Source organism: Periophthalmus magnuspinnatus, chromosome 6 (assembly GCF_009829125.3).
Source record: "Periophthalmus magnuspinnatus isolate fPerMag1 chromosome 6, fPerMag1.2.pri, whole genome shotgun sequence".
Lineage (NCBI taxonomy): Eukaryota > Metazoa > Chordata > Actinopteri > Gobiiformes > Gobiidae > Periophthalmus > Periophthalmus magnuspinnatus.
Genome location: NC_047131.1, coordinates 10,496,003 through 10,513,184, shown reverse-complemented (window position 1 = coordinate 10,513,184; position 17,182 = coordinate 10,496,003). Strand labels below are relative to the sequence as shown.

At 43.0% G+C, this 17,182-nt stretch overlaps 1 protein-coding gene across 1 annotated transcript; it reads left to right on the top strand.

Moving 5' to 3' along the window:
• Window positions 1-703: 703 nt before the first annotated feature.
• On the top strand, window positions 704-15,042 carry api5 (apoptosis inhibitor 5). Its single transcript, XM_033968175.2, has 14 exons — window positions 704-1,079; window positions 2,060-2,221; window positions 2,619-2,712; window positions 3,266-3,331; window positions 3,545-3,696; window positions 5,582-5,788; window positions 5,981-6,085; window positions 8,324-8,413; window positions 9,137-9,321; window positions 12,786-12,879; window positions 12,953-13,009; window positions 13,222-13,310; window positions 13,802-13,941; window positions 14,644-15,042. Exons 1-14 carry the CDS (start codon window positions 1,008-1,010, stop codon window positions 14,721-14,723), a joined length of 1,593 nt encoding a protein of 530 aa, XP_033824066.1. The 5' UTR covers window positions 704-1,007; the 3' UTR covers window positions 14,724-15,042.
• The last annotated feature ends 2,140 nt before the right edge of the window (window positions 15,043-17,182 follow it).

Genomic DNA, 17,182 nt, shown 5'->3' with positions numbered 1-17,182 from the left:
AGGGCATCTGACTCATGGATACCGGAGGATGGGAATACATCTGATACACAAAGGTATTCAAAAGTGAAATTAATGCCCGCACCCAAAAAAAGCTAAAATAAATCTATGTTTTGAATTCAGTTAAAGCCTCAGTATGTAACTTTTGGCCAAAAAATAGACTAAAATAAAAGCATGTTTTTTTTATTTTATTTTGGTGGTGTTTATTGCACTAAATAAACATGGAAAAACAGGTGTCCTTTCTGTGAGCAGGCTTGCATCTCCACAAACCTGACTTGTATTTGGCATGGAGGAGGGCCTCCTCCTACTTCTTTCCATGGAAATGTTGTTCCTTTGGCTAAAATCTTCCACAGTGTGATATACACATACCTATCTCCATGGAGAAACATGCAGTTGACATGCCGATGCCATAAAATTGCATACTATCACTTTAATGCCAAAAGGGAACATTCCAGGCAAACGGTAAAAGAAGAATTCAATTCTGTCTGTTATTTTTTCCTTTACTATGGATCATTCCTGGACACTGAGGGATTACACAGACATTCCAGGCAAAGCAACAACATCTCCATGGAGACAAGCAGGTGGGGAACCAGAAAAGTTACATGGTGAAACTTGAAATCCAGAGCAGCGTTTATCTCACTGGTTTATGATCAACATCCTGCTCAAAGGCACAAAGTGAGGCGGCTCCTGTCCGGTAGGAGGCAGAGTGTCCTCGTGTACACCCTCAGCGTCACGTGACGCCCCGTGAGACGCGCATTTGAGCCACTGCTGTTAGCTTTAGCCTGTTAGCCGCACGCTGCGTTTGTGCCCGCTCTACTCTCTCTTTCGGCTTCTTTCGTCTGTGCGCCGCCGCCTCACGGAGCTCTCCTCCCGGATATAAGGAGCTTTTCTCCCCGACACACGCGGCCGTCTGTCCCGCGGGGCTCTGCAGGGAAAGCACCAACACAGGCCGAGCTTCGGAGGGTTTGCTGCGGTCATCGGAGCGGCTGTGCCCGGGCCGAGGCGCGCAGATGGCGGTCACTATCGAGGATCTGTACCGCAGCTACGGCGTGCTCGCGGATGCCAAGGACAACCTGAGCCAGGTGACTTTAGCCCCGAGAGTCCCTCCCTGAAGCCCCACGGCCCGTTCCCGCAGATAAACTCCTCTAACCCGAGCTTTTCAGGTCCAAACCGCGCTTTGTTTTGGCTGCGTTTGTTGCATAACTGTGCTAAGCTAATGGCTAACAGCTCCAATGAATGACCCTCTGCCTCCAAGGGGCCATTCGGGGTTAGACTCATCACAGCACTCTGTATCTTAATGTTACTTTAAATCATATATATTTTATTCTATATTTTTGTTACTAGTCTGCATATTCATTCGTAACATTTCCTAAAACTAGCCGCTGTTTTTGTAAATCTTCTCAAAGGTCCATGCAGGCTCAGATGACTTTCATTTTCCCACAAAATGGAATTTCAGAGCAGGAACATTCTACCCATTAAGTGTGATTCATCACCATTTATGTGACTTCATTTTCAGACAGTGTCCCGCAGCAAAACTGAACGCGGAACTATCTTTCAGCGCTGACAGGGCTGGCATTTTCAATATAAAGAGCTACATTTAACAAAACTCTATTCCGGTATTGTAAGATTTGTCGAGCTTAAGTTTAACAGAAGTACTGTTCTACTTAAAGGTGCACTATGGAACATTTTGAGTGCAGGGTTCACTACCTGTTAAGTCCATTGAGATGCTATTACTTATGTGTTTAATCTTGTACTCAATATTGTATTAAACCAAAATCTCTGTAGACAAGTTAGTGATGCTACCAGGTAACTTTACAGGTAAGCTCTGTGGACAGGTTATCCCACTCATTTGTTTACAACCACTTACTCTTCAAAAATACTTTGAAAAAAATATGCATTTTTACTATAAGATTTTACTGTGGAACATTCCAGGCAATTGCATGTCCATGGAGGCAAGCAGAAAAGTTACATAGTGCTCTTTTTCATTTGATGTTTTTGTTTCAAGTTTATGTCTTACTCTGAAAGTGCTAATGTTTATTCCTGTTTTCATCACGCTTTTCAGCACAAAGATGCCTACCAGGTCATCCTAAATGGAGTGAAGGGTGGGCCTAAAGAGAAGCGTCTCGCTGCTCAGTTCATCCCAAAATTCTTCAGTCAGTTTCCGGAACTCTCAGATGCCGCCATAAACGCTCAGCTTGACCTGTGCGAGGACGAGGACGTGTCGGTAAGTAGGATTTACACTTCTCCACTTCCATATAAACAAGCAGTAGGGGGCCATCCTCACAATAATACCCAAATCAAATATCACTGCAGAAAATGTGATGAAACATGAGAGGTCCTATATTACACAAAATGGACTCTTGTGAGCTTTAAGCCATGTTACAATGCTGTTCCCTTCTCAAAAAACATACCTGGAGTTGTGTTTTGTTTCATTCACACATGTTTGTGTGATCCTTTGTTTATTAGTCTGTCTATATCTCCAAAGCTCAAAATGCTGTGTTCCACATTGTGTTGTCATTAAGTGGTAGTTAAATTAAGAACTAAAAAGTAGTTGTCTGAAAGTCTGACTGTATAACTTGTGCAGTGAAATTCATATGAATATTAATGATTTGTATTTCCAGATCCGGAGACAGGCCATAAAGGAGCTGCCGCGCTTTGCTACAGGAGAAAACATCCCCAGAGTGGCAGACATTTTAACACAGCTCCTACAGACAGGTATATGTGTGTGTACGTATGCGTTTATGTACACACGTATGTATATATATATGTGTTTTCACCGCCACTGGCCCACTGCTCTGTAGTTCTGTTATCCAATTTTATTTCCATAAAATTATCACAAATGTCAGACTAGAACTATAGAGCAGACACAAGCACAATATGTCTTCTTTAATACAGCTCCTACTGACAGGTCAAGGTAATGGAAGCTACACACTGCTAATATGATCATGATCAGTCAGTAATTCCCTAAACATGGAGGTGCATCCCGAAATACTTACTAGAGTGCAGCACACTTTAACCACTGCTCCTACAGAAGGATACAAAACATTTTACATATTTAATCAAGATGCCTCCATACAAAAAGTTTCAAACCCAATACTTATCAAATTATTGCTGTGTCGTTAAGGAAAAGTTTAAAGCACCATTGCGTAACATTTTGGCCAACAAATTGACTAAAATAAGTTTTCTCATGTATGTTTTTGTGACCCATTTAAAGTCCTCTGTTTAAACATTTCAGTGTATTTGTATAAATGTCTGTGGTGTTTTTCAGATGACTCTGCCGAGTTTAACCAGGTCAACGCAGCTCTGCTCTCCATCTTCAAAGTCGACCCAAAAGGTGACAGTCTCAAACCGTATACTCACAATCTTGTGTGTGTCTATGTGGCGGATGCCCTCCAATGGGGTCTTATTCTGTGTAAAAGCTGCTAACCTTGTAGTTTACAAACATGTTCTGAAATGCCTGGGACTCTTGGATTAGTTTAAAGTTCAGATTTGAGTGTCTCTAATGTCCTGATGCTGTTGTTTTTAAATGTTTTTGTGTTTTCCGTAGGCACTCTGGGCGGCCTTTTCACGCAGATCCTTCAGGGAGAGGATATTGTTCGCGAGCGTGCCATAAAGTTCCTGTCGACCAAACTTAAGTCTCTGCCTGAGGACGTGATGACCAAAGAGGTGGAGGAGTTTGTCTTCACCGAGACCAAGAAGGTGAAGAGCAGAGGCAGAACTCTAAAACATGTTTACATATATCCAAATGTTTCATGAGCTGCCATGGGTTCACAAGTGTGCCAGTAGGGTCGTTCATCTCAATCCTGGGATTGCATGCTGATTGTGTTGTCGCTCTGGAGAAGGAGTGACTTGTAGCGGGGACTAAAGGGAGGGGAGAGGCAGTGTCAGAAATGAAAGTGAAACTGATTAAACATGTGAATATGTTGTTTTGGGCGAATGTTACCTGTTAGCAATTAATACCCCATAGAAGTAAAATACCTCCTCTTTAACACTCCATAGAAGTGTGATCCCTTTTAAGAGTGTTTTATTCATAATTAGGGTCAACAGTGTGATAAACCCGCACTTCTATCTGCTTCATTGAGTCTTGTGTCCAGTTAAAGACATGGTCTCTGCTGTTGTTTTTCTGACACTCCCAGTGCATTGTGGTCTACACTGACTTGTCTAGTGACCAGCACTGGACACTATTTTTCAAGATGCATTGTGAGAAATTTTGACACTTACTGGACACTCCAACACCGGTAAAAATGCTGTCACCCCTAAATAGTGCCCCAGCTAGCTGATAGTTTGTTCATTCAGACACAGACTCAGCGTTATTTTGGTGTTTAGGTTCTGGAGGATGTGACTAGAGAGGAGTTTGTGCTCCTAATGAGGTTGTTCATCATAGTGACCATAGTTGGGGCCTGAGCACAAATGTGCGAGAAGGGCAAGTCGGCGACTTAATAAAAGGTTATTAATTTTTAAATAAAAAGTTGGGTGTGGTCAATGGACCCAAGGAAGCACACGTGCACATTTCTGTGCTGGACGTAATGACATACAAATTATGGCTCTCTTAAGATGGCTCTATAGCGCCCCTTTCAAATTTTATTTATTATTCCTTTCTGCTAACTAAATCGCTCTTGAGAGTACTCAAAACTCTTGAAAATTCAAGTTGCATAATGTCGCCAAGAATCTGCATTGTAGGATGGTTCAGTGGCGCCCTCTGGAAAATTAAAATACATTATGAGATAGGAGGGGGTGCAGCCTATGTTTTTGTTGTGGGCATATAAAACTTGGCAGGTGCATAGAGCATCTTGATATAGACAAAAAAGCATAATATGGCCCCGCTCTAAACCACACAGGATGTCGGCCATATTGGGTCAGACTTGAGGCATCCAAAACCTAGACCACGTACTTTAACGAGCTTGTCAGAGTTTTGATCTGATGGACTCCAAACTGAAACGGCATCATCATGACATATCTGGGATCAAAAGTTGGAAAAAAAAGTCTCAGTGTGTGGTCATGACCAGCTCTTAAAGAAACGGCCATTTTGATAACTTAAGAAGTGCAGAAAAAGTTTGTCATAATCAAATGAAATTTGGTACTCATTCTTTGTGACCCTCAGCAAAAACTTCTACAGGGACCACACCCTATCTGCAACCAGAAGGCAGCCATATTGAATCAAAATATGCAGATGTCCAAAATCTAGACCTCATACCTTAATGAACTTGTCCTAGTTTTTTTATTCAACGGACTCCAAGCTGAGGACATATCTGGGATCAAAAGTTGTTAAAAGAATTTATATAAGTCCCAGGGTGTGGTCATAACATGCTCTCAACGAAACATTTCACAAGTCATTTTGAAAGTATAAAAATCCCTGTAACTTGTAAAAATGGTCTGATCTGGTTGGACTCAATGCAGCGCCCCCTGCAAAGTTAGAATTGGCCGTAAATGTTTATCTCCAACTTGACACTGGAAATATTAAATATATCAAGTTAAGGTTGGTATGCAGCTCTCCCACTGTGGCATGGCCTTCCACGGTTGCAAGGGTTGTGAGGGCCCTTTATCACTGCTGGCAGTTTTAATGTTGTATTGTTTCTTTGTTTAGGTTCTGGAGGACGTGACTGGAGAGGAGTTCGTACTCCTCATGAGGGTGGTCAGTGCTCTCCGCGTTCTTCAGACGGTGAATGGCAGGCAGCAGTTGGTGGAGCTGGTGGTGGAGCAGGCGTTTCTGGAACAGGCTCTGAACCCGTCTGACCCAGACACAGTGGACCGCCTCCTGCAGTGTACTAGACAGGCACTGCCCCTGTTCTCTGTGAGTACAAATACTACTACTACTACTACCGCTGCAAATACTACTACTACTGCAAACACTACTATTACCCTTTCATTTTACGAGACAGGCGTTATCACTGTTCTGAATACTACTGCAAACACTACTCCTGCATTATAAACATGGCTGCTGTTCTGTTGTTGTTTACTTTGTTGTTGTGTTTTTGTGTTATAGAAAAACGTTCACTCAACACGCTTCGTGACGTACTTCTGTGAACACGTGCTGCCAAACCTGAGCGCCCTGACCAGCCCCGTGGCCGGCATTGACATCCAGCTCGAGGTAAAAGGTTTATTTACAGATCGAGGTAAACTGTTCATTTACACAATAACGTCCAGGTCCATAGACCATATACAGAACTGGACTAAGCGAGTGTGACGTCACCCACAGCGTTCGGCTCCAGTCAACTAGCAGTTATAACGGACAATTTAGAGCGAGTTCCATATTTGGAATTCCGAGTATCATAGCAACCAAAGAGCCAATCCAGAGCAAGGCTGTTGAAGGTAATGCCCCTTCCTCCCTCACCACTGGCTTAGCAGGGAGCAGGCCCTTAGCAACGCTGTCGATCAAATCTGTTGCTAACATTAGCGGCAGCGACCTTGTCTGTTATTAATGTTCATATCTTGAATCATGGACAAAATGGTGAAATAAAAACCCCAATTTCTTTCTTACAAGAATGACCCATGTAGTAACGTTATGATGATGTGATGAATATTCATTTTAACTTGGAAAAAAAAAAAATTAAAGGAAACAAAAGGTACACTGCAATTTGTTAATGTGTCAGAAAATGCAAAGTATTAGCTTGACTTTTCTAAACAAACAGGAAAAAATGCAGGTTGCATGCTGCTGTCTTCAGTAAAAATGTGAATGCTAATATCTGTTTTATGCAGCTAAAAAAAAGGCTTTGTTTAGCTGAGCAGATGAGAGTTCTGCCTGTCACGAGAAGTGCGATATATTGATGAAATAAATATAGACAATACACAATAATATTGAAACTCATTTATGCCACTGACCCAAAAACCTTAGAGCAGATTGAAACCATAGAAACTATTTTAAATTTACAATATTGTTTAAAAAAAAAAAGCTGCCATAAATAAATAGCAGAATGAAACACTTTAATACTTACCGTAGACTGTATATATAAATGGACATAGCTAATGCGCAAGCCGGCACGTTCCAAAAAGGAAGTGAGTATGGGCGGGCTTCCGGCTCCATCGGCTCTGACTTCAAGTTCACTTTCTATTGAAAAACTGTGGCACCTCTCTGTAACTGCTGTTGTCAGACTCGTCATTTTGGTCTTAAAATGTTCGTAGTAACCCGCTCTACATGATCCTGTTTTTTTTATTTCACTATTGTTTCTGTAACTTAAGATATGAACATTAATAACATACAAATCTGGCACCTTCTTTCCCAAAGGTTGCTCCTGCTAGCATTATCAATTGACAACGTTGCTAAGCAGTGGCTTCGGATTGTCTCTTTGGTAGCTATGAGACTTGCATTCGGAATCCTTAAAAGGGAACTTGGCTCCAAATTTGTCCCTATAACTGTTAGCCTCGTTGAGCTTCGTTTGGAGGTGAATGCTGTTGGTGACACTCACTTAGTCCATTTCTTTATACTGTCTGTGGTACTTTGTATCTGTAATGAGTCGTTTATTTAACCTTTTACAGCTTAAATATTATCATACAGCCAAAATTACCATTTTTTTCCGCACTATAAGGTGCACCTAAAAGCCTTTAATTTTCACAATCTGCCAATGGATTGCGGATGCCTGGGCTGATGTAGTCTCAACTGTGGTCCGAGCTTTCACGAAGGCAGGAATTGTCACTGAACTGTTAGACAACAGCAGTGACACATATAATGGCGATTTTGACGAGACGGAATCGGGCACTTTGAATGAAGAGGAAGAACTTGAGGGATTCGTGAATGAGGAATAAATTGAAAAAGAGAGGTTTACGTGTTTTTCACGTGTTTACAACGAAACAAGGCTAGGAGTTATTGTTAATGCATTCACAATATAGTAACTCTGGAAATAGTGCAAAGCAATAACTTGTTTTGTGAGTGAACAAAGTTTTCAGAACGTTTTTTTTTTTTTTATTCTATTAATAAAGGTTGACTGACTTATCTGACTGTTTTGTTGACATTCCCTTCAGTGCAGCTCCATCTCGTGGATGCATAACACAACCCCAGCTACTATAGTAGTTTCTATTCTATGCGCCTTATAATGCGGTGCGCCCTATATATGAAATTTGTTTTCAAATAGGCCATTCATTGAAGGTGCGCCTTATATTCCGATGCGCCTTATAGTGCAGAAAATACAGTAACCAAAAATTCCCCAGTAGAGCAAAGAAAAAAGTACACACGATAAATATTGACCCTGATTTCCAAATAATAATGAATATTTCTCTATATTTGCATAACATTAAAAGCAGTAAAGTCACAACATCCTCCATCCTGAGTTCTTGTGTCCCTGATTCTTAAGCTGCTGCTGTTATAAAGTAACATTTCATGTTTGTGTCTCAGGTGCTGAAGCTTCTTGCTGAGATGAGCCCGTTCTGTGGAGACATGGAGAAACTGGAAGCCAATCTGCACACGCTCTTTAACAAACTGCTGGTAAGTCTCACTGGACGACTTCAAATTGGCCTCTATAACTGCTCTAGCCTCGATGAGCTTCATTTGATAGAAGCCGAACACTGTGGGTGACATCACACTCACTTAGTCCACTTCTTTATACAGACTATGACCATGACAGGCCTATGTACTGGTAGAGCCAGCCAGGCCTGTCACAAGAACACATTTTAAAGTACGTTATATTGCTGAAGTAAATTAACCAAAAAAACAAATTATCCTCCCCAAAAAGATTCTAAACCTACAATATTAAGTGTTGCCCTCTCTTGTTCATTTACTGCAGCTCGTATTCTTACGTACCGAGGTTTGTCTATAATGAGCCATAGAAGTTCATAATTCCAGTACCCATACAGTTCAGATCTCATTGTAGCAATAGAGCTGTCAAAAGTATCAAAAAATCAATACTAAAACTAGTATCGAAACTAGATACTCATTTTTCTCAGGTATCGATACTAAAAAGTCCCATTGACAGAAATGAGCCTTTCCTGAATATCTTTGGAATCAATATAAAAAAAAGTCTTTCTTAGACATAGAATGTGGATTTTCTACCTTAAATGGTAGTACTTTCTATCATTGTGGTATCAGAATCGGTATCTAGTCTATTCATTAGTATCGAAAAAGAGTTTGAAATTTTAGTATCACGACAACACTAGTCTGTATACAGTATATGTATGACACTGGCCTCACCAGCTCCACCGTGTGTTTCAGGAGTTCATGCCGCTGCCCCCTGCTGAGGAGTCTGAGGACGGAGAGAACTCTGGCTCAGATGAACCCAAACTGCAGTTCAGCTCTGTGGAGTGTCTGCTCTACAGCTTCCACCAGCTCGGCAAGAAACTGCCCGACTTCCTGTTGGACAAAGTGGACCAGGAGAGGCTCAAGGACTTCAAAATCAGGTACCAAAGAACTACTACTACCACTATCACTACTACCACCGCTACTATAATATACAGTTAGACCAGGAGAGGCTCAAGGACTACTAATACTGCTGCTGCTACCACTACTCTTACTGCTACTGCTACTACTACAGTATACAAGGGACGTCAGGAGAGGCTCAAGGACTTCAAAATCAGGTACTAATAATACTACTACAAATACTACCACTACTACAACTGTTAGCACTACTGTTACTACTACTGCTAAAGAACAACTACTGCTACTATTATTACTGCAATATAAGGGGTCCAGGAGCAGCTCAAGGTCTTCAAAATGAGGTATTACATTTTCTGTTACTACTTCTACTGCAACTACTACTACCTGGGTGACCAGTAGAGACTCAAGGACTTCAAAATGACGTATTTGTGTGGAAAATTAATCAAATAAAAGGATGATGTCACTGAAGTAGTCACATATTTTAAGACTCGTCGCAGCGGAGTCGCTCAGAACAAAGTCCAGAGTTGTCTGAAGAAATACACACAGTACAGACTACCCCAACCTTCTCTACCTCAGCCATCCCACACAGGCCCAGTGTTTCATAGATGAGTTTAGCTAAAGAATGTGGTCTTGTACACGGGCGGAGGAGAACCAGTTATCATGAGCAATACACTGGGTACACTTGAAACAGAGCACCTGCTACAAACCTCTAGGCAAAAAGTTAATTCCAGCAGAAGGCGCCATATTTGACTAGACATGTAGTGCCAATCAATTGGTTTGACTAAAAAGGGGGCATGGTAAAAGCTCTCAAAACTATTCTGTATCTCTATCTGACCCAATCTGAACTCACAAGACAAGATGGCTCATGCAAAAACTATTACTTGTGTAGAAAAAGTAAAAAGTATTTATATAAAGACAGATTCAGCTTGGGAATCATGAGTTTAATCTGTTTTAGTGGTCCCTAGCTATCACGGTTCACTTTGCGGTCTCTCTGTTTCGCGGATTTTTCCAGTGTAGTTCGCTTTTTACAGTGTATGAACGTGTATTGTGCTCTGCATCCCGGCCGGCCTAGGGACTGCAGACCACCGTCAATCGAACTCCTCTGTGCCCCGTCTCCCGCAGAGCACAGAATGCGTTCAGTCCGCCAAATTTACATAAATGTTCGATCGACACTACAGTGGAGTAGCGCCAGGACAAAGAGGCATGGTCAGAGGAACTGTGAAATACGTGTGAGCCACTATTAAACGAGAGAAATGTGAGAAATTGTTAATGCCTTTCTGAGAAAAGTGCATAAAGTGTGTGAGGGGTTTTACGGTCTTAAAACGTATATAATAATTGTTTAAAAAAAAAAAAAAACACTACATTTCGGGTTGCGGGTTATTTTTGGAATGTAACCCCTGCGATGAATGAGGAACCACTGTGTATATATATATATATATATATTTTTTTTTCTGGGCTTCAGTCAAAGGCAGAGGCCTTGACGACCAACTTGAACTTTTTTGCTAGCCACAGTTTGTCCATAATGAACACCATGTTCGAGCACAAGGATGTCCATTAGTGCACGTGGCACCAGGACACCCTAGGTTTGGAGGTCAATGATCATCTTTGTTGTCTTCCCCATCATCTGACTTTCGGCTGCGTGTCTTGGACACTCGGATGAAGAGAGGGGCAAAGCTGTCGACCAATCACCACCTGGTGGTGAGTTGGATCCGTTAGCGGAGGAGGAAGCCTGACAGTTCTTGCCAGGCCCCAAGCGTATTGTGAGGGTCTGTTGGGAACGTCTGGCAGAGCACTTTGTCAGGGAGGTTTTCAACTCGCATCTCTGGGAGAGCTGCTGAGGCAGCTGACGAGTAGTGGGGACCAAGCGTGCCGCAGCCCGTGCAGCCGCAGAGCCAAAAACTCGGGGTTCGGAGAAGTTCGGGGAGGCCATGGAGGAGGATTATTGAACGGCCTCAAAGAGATTCTGGCAAACCGTCCGATACCTCATGAGAGGGAAGCAGTGCTTCACCATCACTGTTTAGAGTGCGGGAGGAGAGCTGCTGACCTCTACTGGAGATGTGGAAGGAATACCTTGAGGATCTCCTCAATCCCACCGTCAAGTATTCGGAGGAGGAAGCAGAGACTGGGGACCCGGAGGCGGACTCATCCATCACCCTGGCTGAATTCAGAGGTGGTTGGCAAGATCCTGGATGGCAAGGCTCTGGGGTGGGCGAGATCTGCCCAGAGTACCTTGGGGTTCTGGATATTGTGGGGATGTCTTGGCTGACGGTGCCTGTGGAGTGGCAGACCGGAGTGGTGGTCCTTCTGTTTCAGAAGTGGAACCTGAGAGTGTGTTCTAATTGCACTCCTCAGCCTTCTCGGTAAGGTCTATTTCAGGGTATTGGAGAGGAGAATCCGACCGATAGTCGAACCTCGGATTCAGGAGGAGCAGTGTGGTGTTTGTCCCAGTCGCAGAGTACTGGTCCAGTTCTATACTCTCCATCTGGTCCTTGAGGTTTCATTAGAGTTCACCAACTAGTCCACATATGTTTTGTGGATCTGGGAGTGCATTCGACCTTGTCCTTCATGGTGTCCTTTGGGGAGCGTTCCAGGAGTATGGGGTCCGGGACCCTTTGCTAAGGGCAGTCCAGTCCCTGTATGACCAGAGCAGGAGCTGTGTTCACATTGTCGGCAGTAAGTCAGACCTGTTCCTGATGCAAGTTGGACTCCACCAGGGCCGCCCTTTGTCACCGGTTCTGTTCATTGTATTTATGTACAGAATTTCTAGGTGCAGCCAGAGGCCGCAGGGGGTCCACAGGATCTCATCTCTGCTGTTTGCAGATGATGATGTCCCGATGGCTTCATCGAGCAAGGCCCTGCAGCAGGTGCTGGGGAGGTTTGCAGTGTGAGGCGGCTGGGGCGAGACTCTGCTCTTCCAAATCTGAGGCCATGGTTCTCGACCAGAAAAAGGTGGTTGGTGGGTGGTGAGTTCTTGCCTCAAGTGGAGGAGTTCAACTATCTCAGGGTCTTGTTCAAGAGGGAGTGAAGGATGGAGCGTGAGATTGACGGGCGGATCAGTGCAGTGTCTGCAGACCGAAAGGACAAGATCGCGGATACAAGCGGCCGAAATGAGTTATCACTAAGGGTGGCCGGGCACACCCTTAGGGATAGGGTGAGGAGCTCGGTCACACGAGTGTACCTCGGAGTAGAGCCACTGCTCCTCCACATTGAGCGGGTCCAGCTGAGGTGGCCCGGGCATCTGTTCAGGATGCCTCCTGGAGGTGTTCCAGGCATGTCCCATCGGGAGGGACTATGTCTCTCAGCTCGCCAGGGAAAGCCTTGGGGTTTCACCGGAGGAGCTAGAGTTTCCCTCACCGTCTGGGAGTCCCTGCTTAGACTGCTGACCCCACGACCCGATCCCAGATAAACGGAAGAAAATGGATGCATGTTTTTTGTGCTTTTATTCTGAAGGCACCAATACTGATGTTTTGTGCTTTTTATTTTGAAGGCTGCAGTACTTTGCACGCGGGTTGCAGGTGTATATTCGTCAGCTGAGAGTGGCTCTGCAGGGGAAGACCGGAGATGCGCTTAAAACAGAAGAGGTATCTGTTGACTTTATATCAACTTTACAAGGAGTTTATTTAAGTTAAACAAATGTATCTGTTTGAATTTCAGAATAAAATCAAAGTGGTTGCTCTAAAGATAACAAACAACATCAACATCCTTATTAAGGTGAGACAGGATTTTTATATTTGTGCAATTTACATGGAAACAATGTTGGTCCAGGCCTTGGTCCAGGCCTTGGTCCAGGCCTTGTTCCAGGCCTTGGTCCAGGCCTTGGTCCAGGCCTTGGTCCAGGCCTTGAATGAGGCGTTTTTGTCTCGGTCTGGGTCAGGTCTTAAGCGGTGTTGCTGATGTAACATACTTGTTTGTTCTGTCTTTAGGACCTGTTCCACAATCCTCCTTCTTACAAGAGCTCAGTGACACTGTCGTGGAAACCAGTTCAGAAAACAGAGGCTGCAGCTGCCACAGCGTCAGTACTACTTTGAACGATCAATGATCAATGTTTTTGTTTTTTTTACTTTAAAATGTCTTAAAGTCATATCTGTAACACACCTCCAATTGTAGTAAAAGCCAAAAGTAAAATTTGGCTTTTGGCTTTTACTATGGCTCAGACCTGTACTACTGAGGGATTACACAGATACGCTTCCAACTGGGTAAAAACAGCATTACAAACCCATTTTAATCTGGGATCCCTTTATCTCAAACCTGTTCGTAAATTAACCGAAGATGGCTCTAGGATGTGTGTCAGTGTTAGTTTTAGGATTAGGCATCCCAAAGTGAGGAGTCATTCAGCTTTTTGATTGGATAATTGGCTTGAGAACATAAAACATGAACATCTTCAGCCACATGTAAATTGTTTTGGTAATCAACTTTAGCATTGTCAAGGCTACGTTTTCTGCCTTGTTCAGTTTTGTTAATTGACTTTTGCCCAAACCTGATCCCTGTGTGTTTTTTCTTCAGTCCTAAACGTTCTGGACCAGAGGAGACCGGAGCTTCTGCAGTGAAGAAGTCTGTTCCTCCTGCTCCAAGGAGAGACACCAGACAGATCTATAATCCCCCGAGTGGGAAGTACAGCGCCACCATTGGGAACTTCACCTACGGTACTATTAGTACTACTACTACAATACTAATACCACTAATAGAACTACTGCAGACATACTGTAGTACAAATATACACCACCACTGAGCGAAAAGTACAGCAGCATCATTGAGAACTTCACCTACATTACTACCACTACTACCATACCAGCAATACTACTACTGCAAACATACTGTGGTACAAATATACTACTGCAGTTTATTCTACAACAGGGTGTATGAGAGTTGGAAGAAGAGACATGGGGCTGGAGTTGTAACAGAAGTGGATTTACATCATTCCAGAGCCCAACCTGGAGACCTAAACCTTCAAGACATTGTGATAGTTTGTGTAGTTCAGTAGTAATATACCTCTAATGATGTACGGCGAAATGACGAGGACTGAGCTGGTAGAGAAATTGCACTGTACTTTACTCTCATTAACAAATATTATTACTGATAGTGCAAACATACTGTCATACAATAGTGTAACCCCCAAGCAGAAAGTACAGTACGACTATGGAGAACTTCACCTACAGTACAAATAATTACTTTATGCTGCTACTACTACTGTCGCTACTACGGATACTACTACCGCTGCTGATACTGCTAGTGCTACTACTACTGTTATTACTGCAATTAGTATATCTTTACAGGTTCAATATTGGTTTGATTAAAATGGCTGTTAGTAGAATGTTGTGACTGAGGTACATTTGTTTGCGTTCCAGAGCAGCGCGGGGGCTTCCGAGGTGGACGGGGACGAGGCTTCGGGAACAGAGGAAACCGTAGCAGAGGGAGGATGTACTGATCTTCACAATAAGACTCCACAAATGGGAAGAATGGACTGAAGCTTTCACAATAAAACCCTCCCAGACTCACTTCCTGGCGCGCTTTTAAACCACTTTTACGTGTCTGGTTTTAAACTCGTCTCCTGCTCTGTGTCATCCTTATTTTTTTTTTTTTTTACTTTTTGGTGAATTTTGTGCCGATATTTTTCAGACGCTGTAGTGAAAAGATGAATGCTGTTTGTGTTTTGAGTTTATTTAAACCTTTTTTAATTCAAATTAGATGAGACTTTGTACAAATCAATGTGGCATTGGATTTTTATCATAAACTTGTACTGACTGCCTCCTCGTTTGCTCATTTCATTCATTACATGTTTTAATTTAAGAAGCAAAGAATAGGGATTGTATTTAGACCTCCCCTGTTCTGCTAAATCTAGTTTGGTTGAAGTTATCATTATGAGTAAAAATACAGATGTTTGTTGAATAATAAAAATTAAACATAATAGAATAAATACTGAATGGAGACGATCCAAGCTAGACTTTTCAATCCCAGAGCCTAAACAAACTCACCATGTACATCAGATGTGTTTTTCTGGCAGATTACTATTAAAATTAATTTTTTTGTTAAAATGACCACTGCTGTGATGTGGAGTGTATTATGATATATTGGTGTGGTATATTGCTCCAATCGGACTTTACTTTCACTTTAATCTTGGGATGAAGAATTTACAGTGAAGAAGGTAAAAAATGTTTGCCAAATTTATTGGTAATTTCTGCTACGGTATCATGCATTAACCTGAGTATCCAGCAGGTGGCAGCGTAAGACCGTTGTTCAGACCTGGTTTTGGACCCAGTTTGGACCTGGTTCAGTACCGGTTCAGACCTGGTTAGTCCTGGTTCAGACCTGGTTTAGTCTTTGTTTAATTCTAGTTCAGTCCCCTTTCTCCAAAGCTGCAGTGGATTTGAGGATTCTTCGATCGATTATTATAATAATAATAATTATTATTATTATTATTATTATTATTTTAATTATCGTATTATTATATTTACAGTTTATATACATATATATACCATCACTGATGCCTTCACCTTCCAGGCCTTCTCCAGCTCTTCTTTGAGCCCCTGGTGTTTCTCTAGTTTCTCATGTTCCTTTTTCCTGACCATCACTTGGTATTGCGATGTCCACCACAACGGCTTTGCTCTGTTGTTTATCCACCACCATAATATCAGGTTGATTCACCAACCTGTATCTGGACATCCCACAGGATCTTGTCTCGATCATTCTCCACTACCTTTGGAGGTGTTTCCCACCTGACCTTGGGGTTTCCAGTCTGTACTCTGCACAGATGTTTCTGTACACTATGCCCGCTGCTTGGTTATGCCGCTCCATGTATGATTTCCTTGCCGCATCTTACACCCTGCAGTTATGTGCTGGATTGTCTCAGGGCCTCTTTGCACAGTCTACACCTTGGGTCTTGTCTGGTGTGGTAGATCTGGGCCTCTATCGCTCTAGAGCTCAAGGCCTGCTCCTGTGCAGCCAGGATGAGTGCCAGTACCACGATGTTTGTGCATAAAATAAAAACATGATTTCTATTGCTCTTCTAACCTCTGCAAGCTCTGATGAACTAAAACAGACTTGTATTTACCGCGTGTCCCGCGTCACAAACCCACAGCCCACAGCTCGTCCCACTTTAAATACAGCTTTAGATCATCACTGTTTAAATACCGTGCTTTTTGTGTTTTATAATGCAGTGAAGTCAAAGGGTGTGTGGTATCTGTTTTAATGGACCTGGCTCAGTCCTGGCATAGCCCTGGCTTAGTCCTGGTTTAGTCCTGGTTTAGTCCTGGTTTAGTCCTGGTTTAGTCCTGGTTTTGTCCTGGTTTTGTCCTGGTTTAGTCCTGGCATAGTCCTGGTTTAGTCCTGGTTTTATCCTGGCTTAGTCCTGATTTAGTCCTGGTTTAGTCCTGATTTAGTTCTAGTTTAGTCCTGGTTTAGTCCTGATTTAGTCCTGGTTTGGTTCTGGTTTGGTCCTAGTTTAGTCTTGGTTTAGTCCTGATTTAGTCCTGGCATAATCCTGGTTTGGTCCTAGTTTAGTCTTGGTTTAGTCCTGGCATAATCCTGGTTTAGTTTGTCTGTAAAATGTTTAGACCTGATGATGCACAGCGATGGATTAAAATAGAAATAGAAGCAGCGGCCATTTTGCATTGATAATAAAATGGCTGTAATAAGAGGCTCTAACCCGGACTTTACCCGCATTATCCCGTTCAAACCCCACGGTCCAAACCCAAACCCTGACCGCGGCTGATGCTGGTCTGAGCTCCGTGCGCGCTCCCGCTCCGTGCGCGTCGCCGGTGGAGCCGTGATGAAGCTGCGCACGAGCGAATGGAAACAGAGCCGCGCACGAGCTAAAAATATCCACCAACCACAGTGTGCACGCGACAGCTCCACAGCCTCACGTGACCCGGACCGAACCCGCACTAA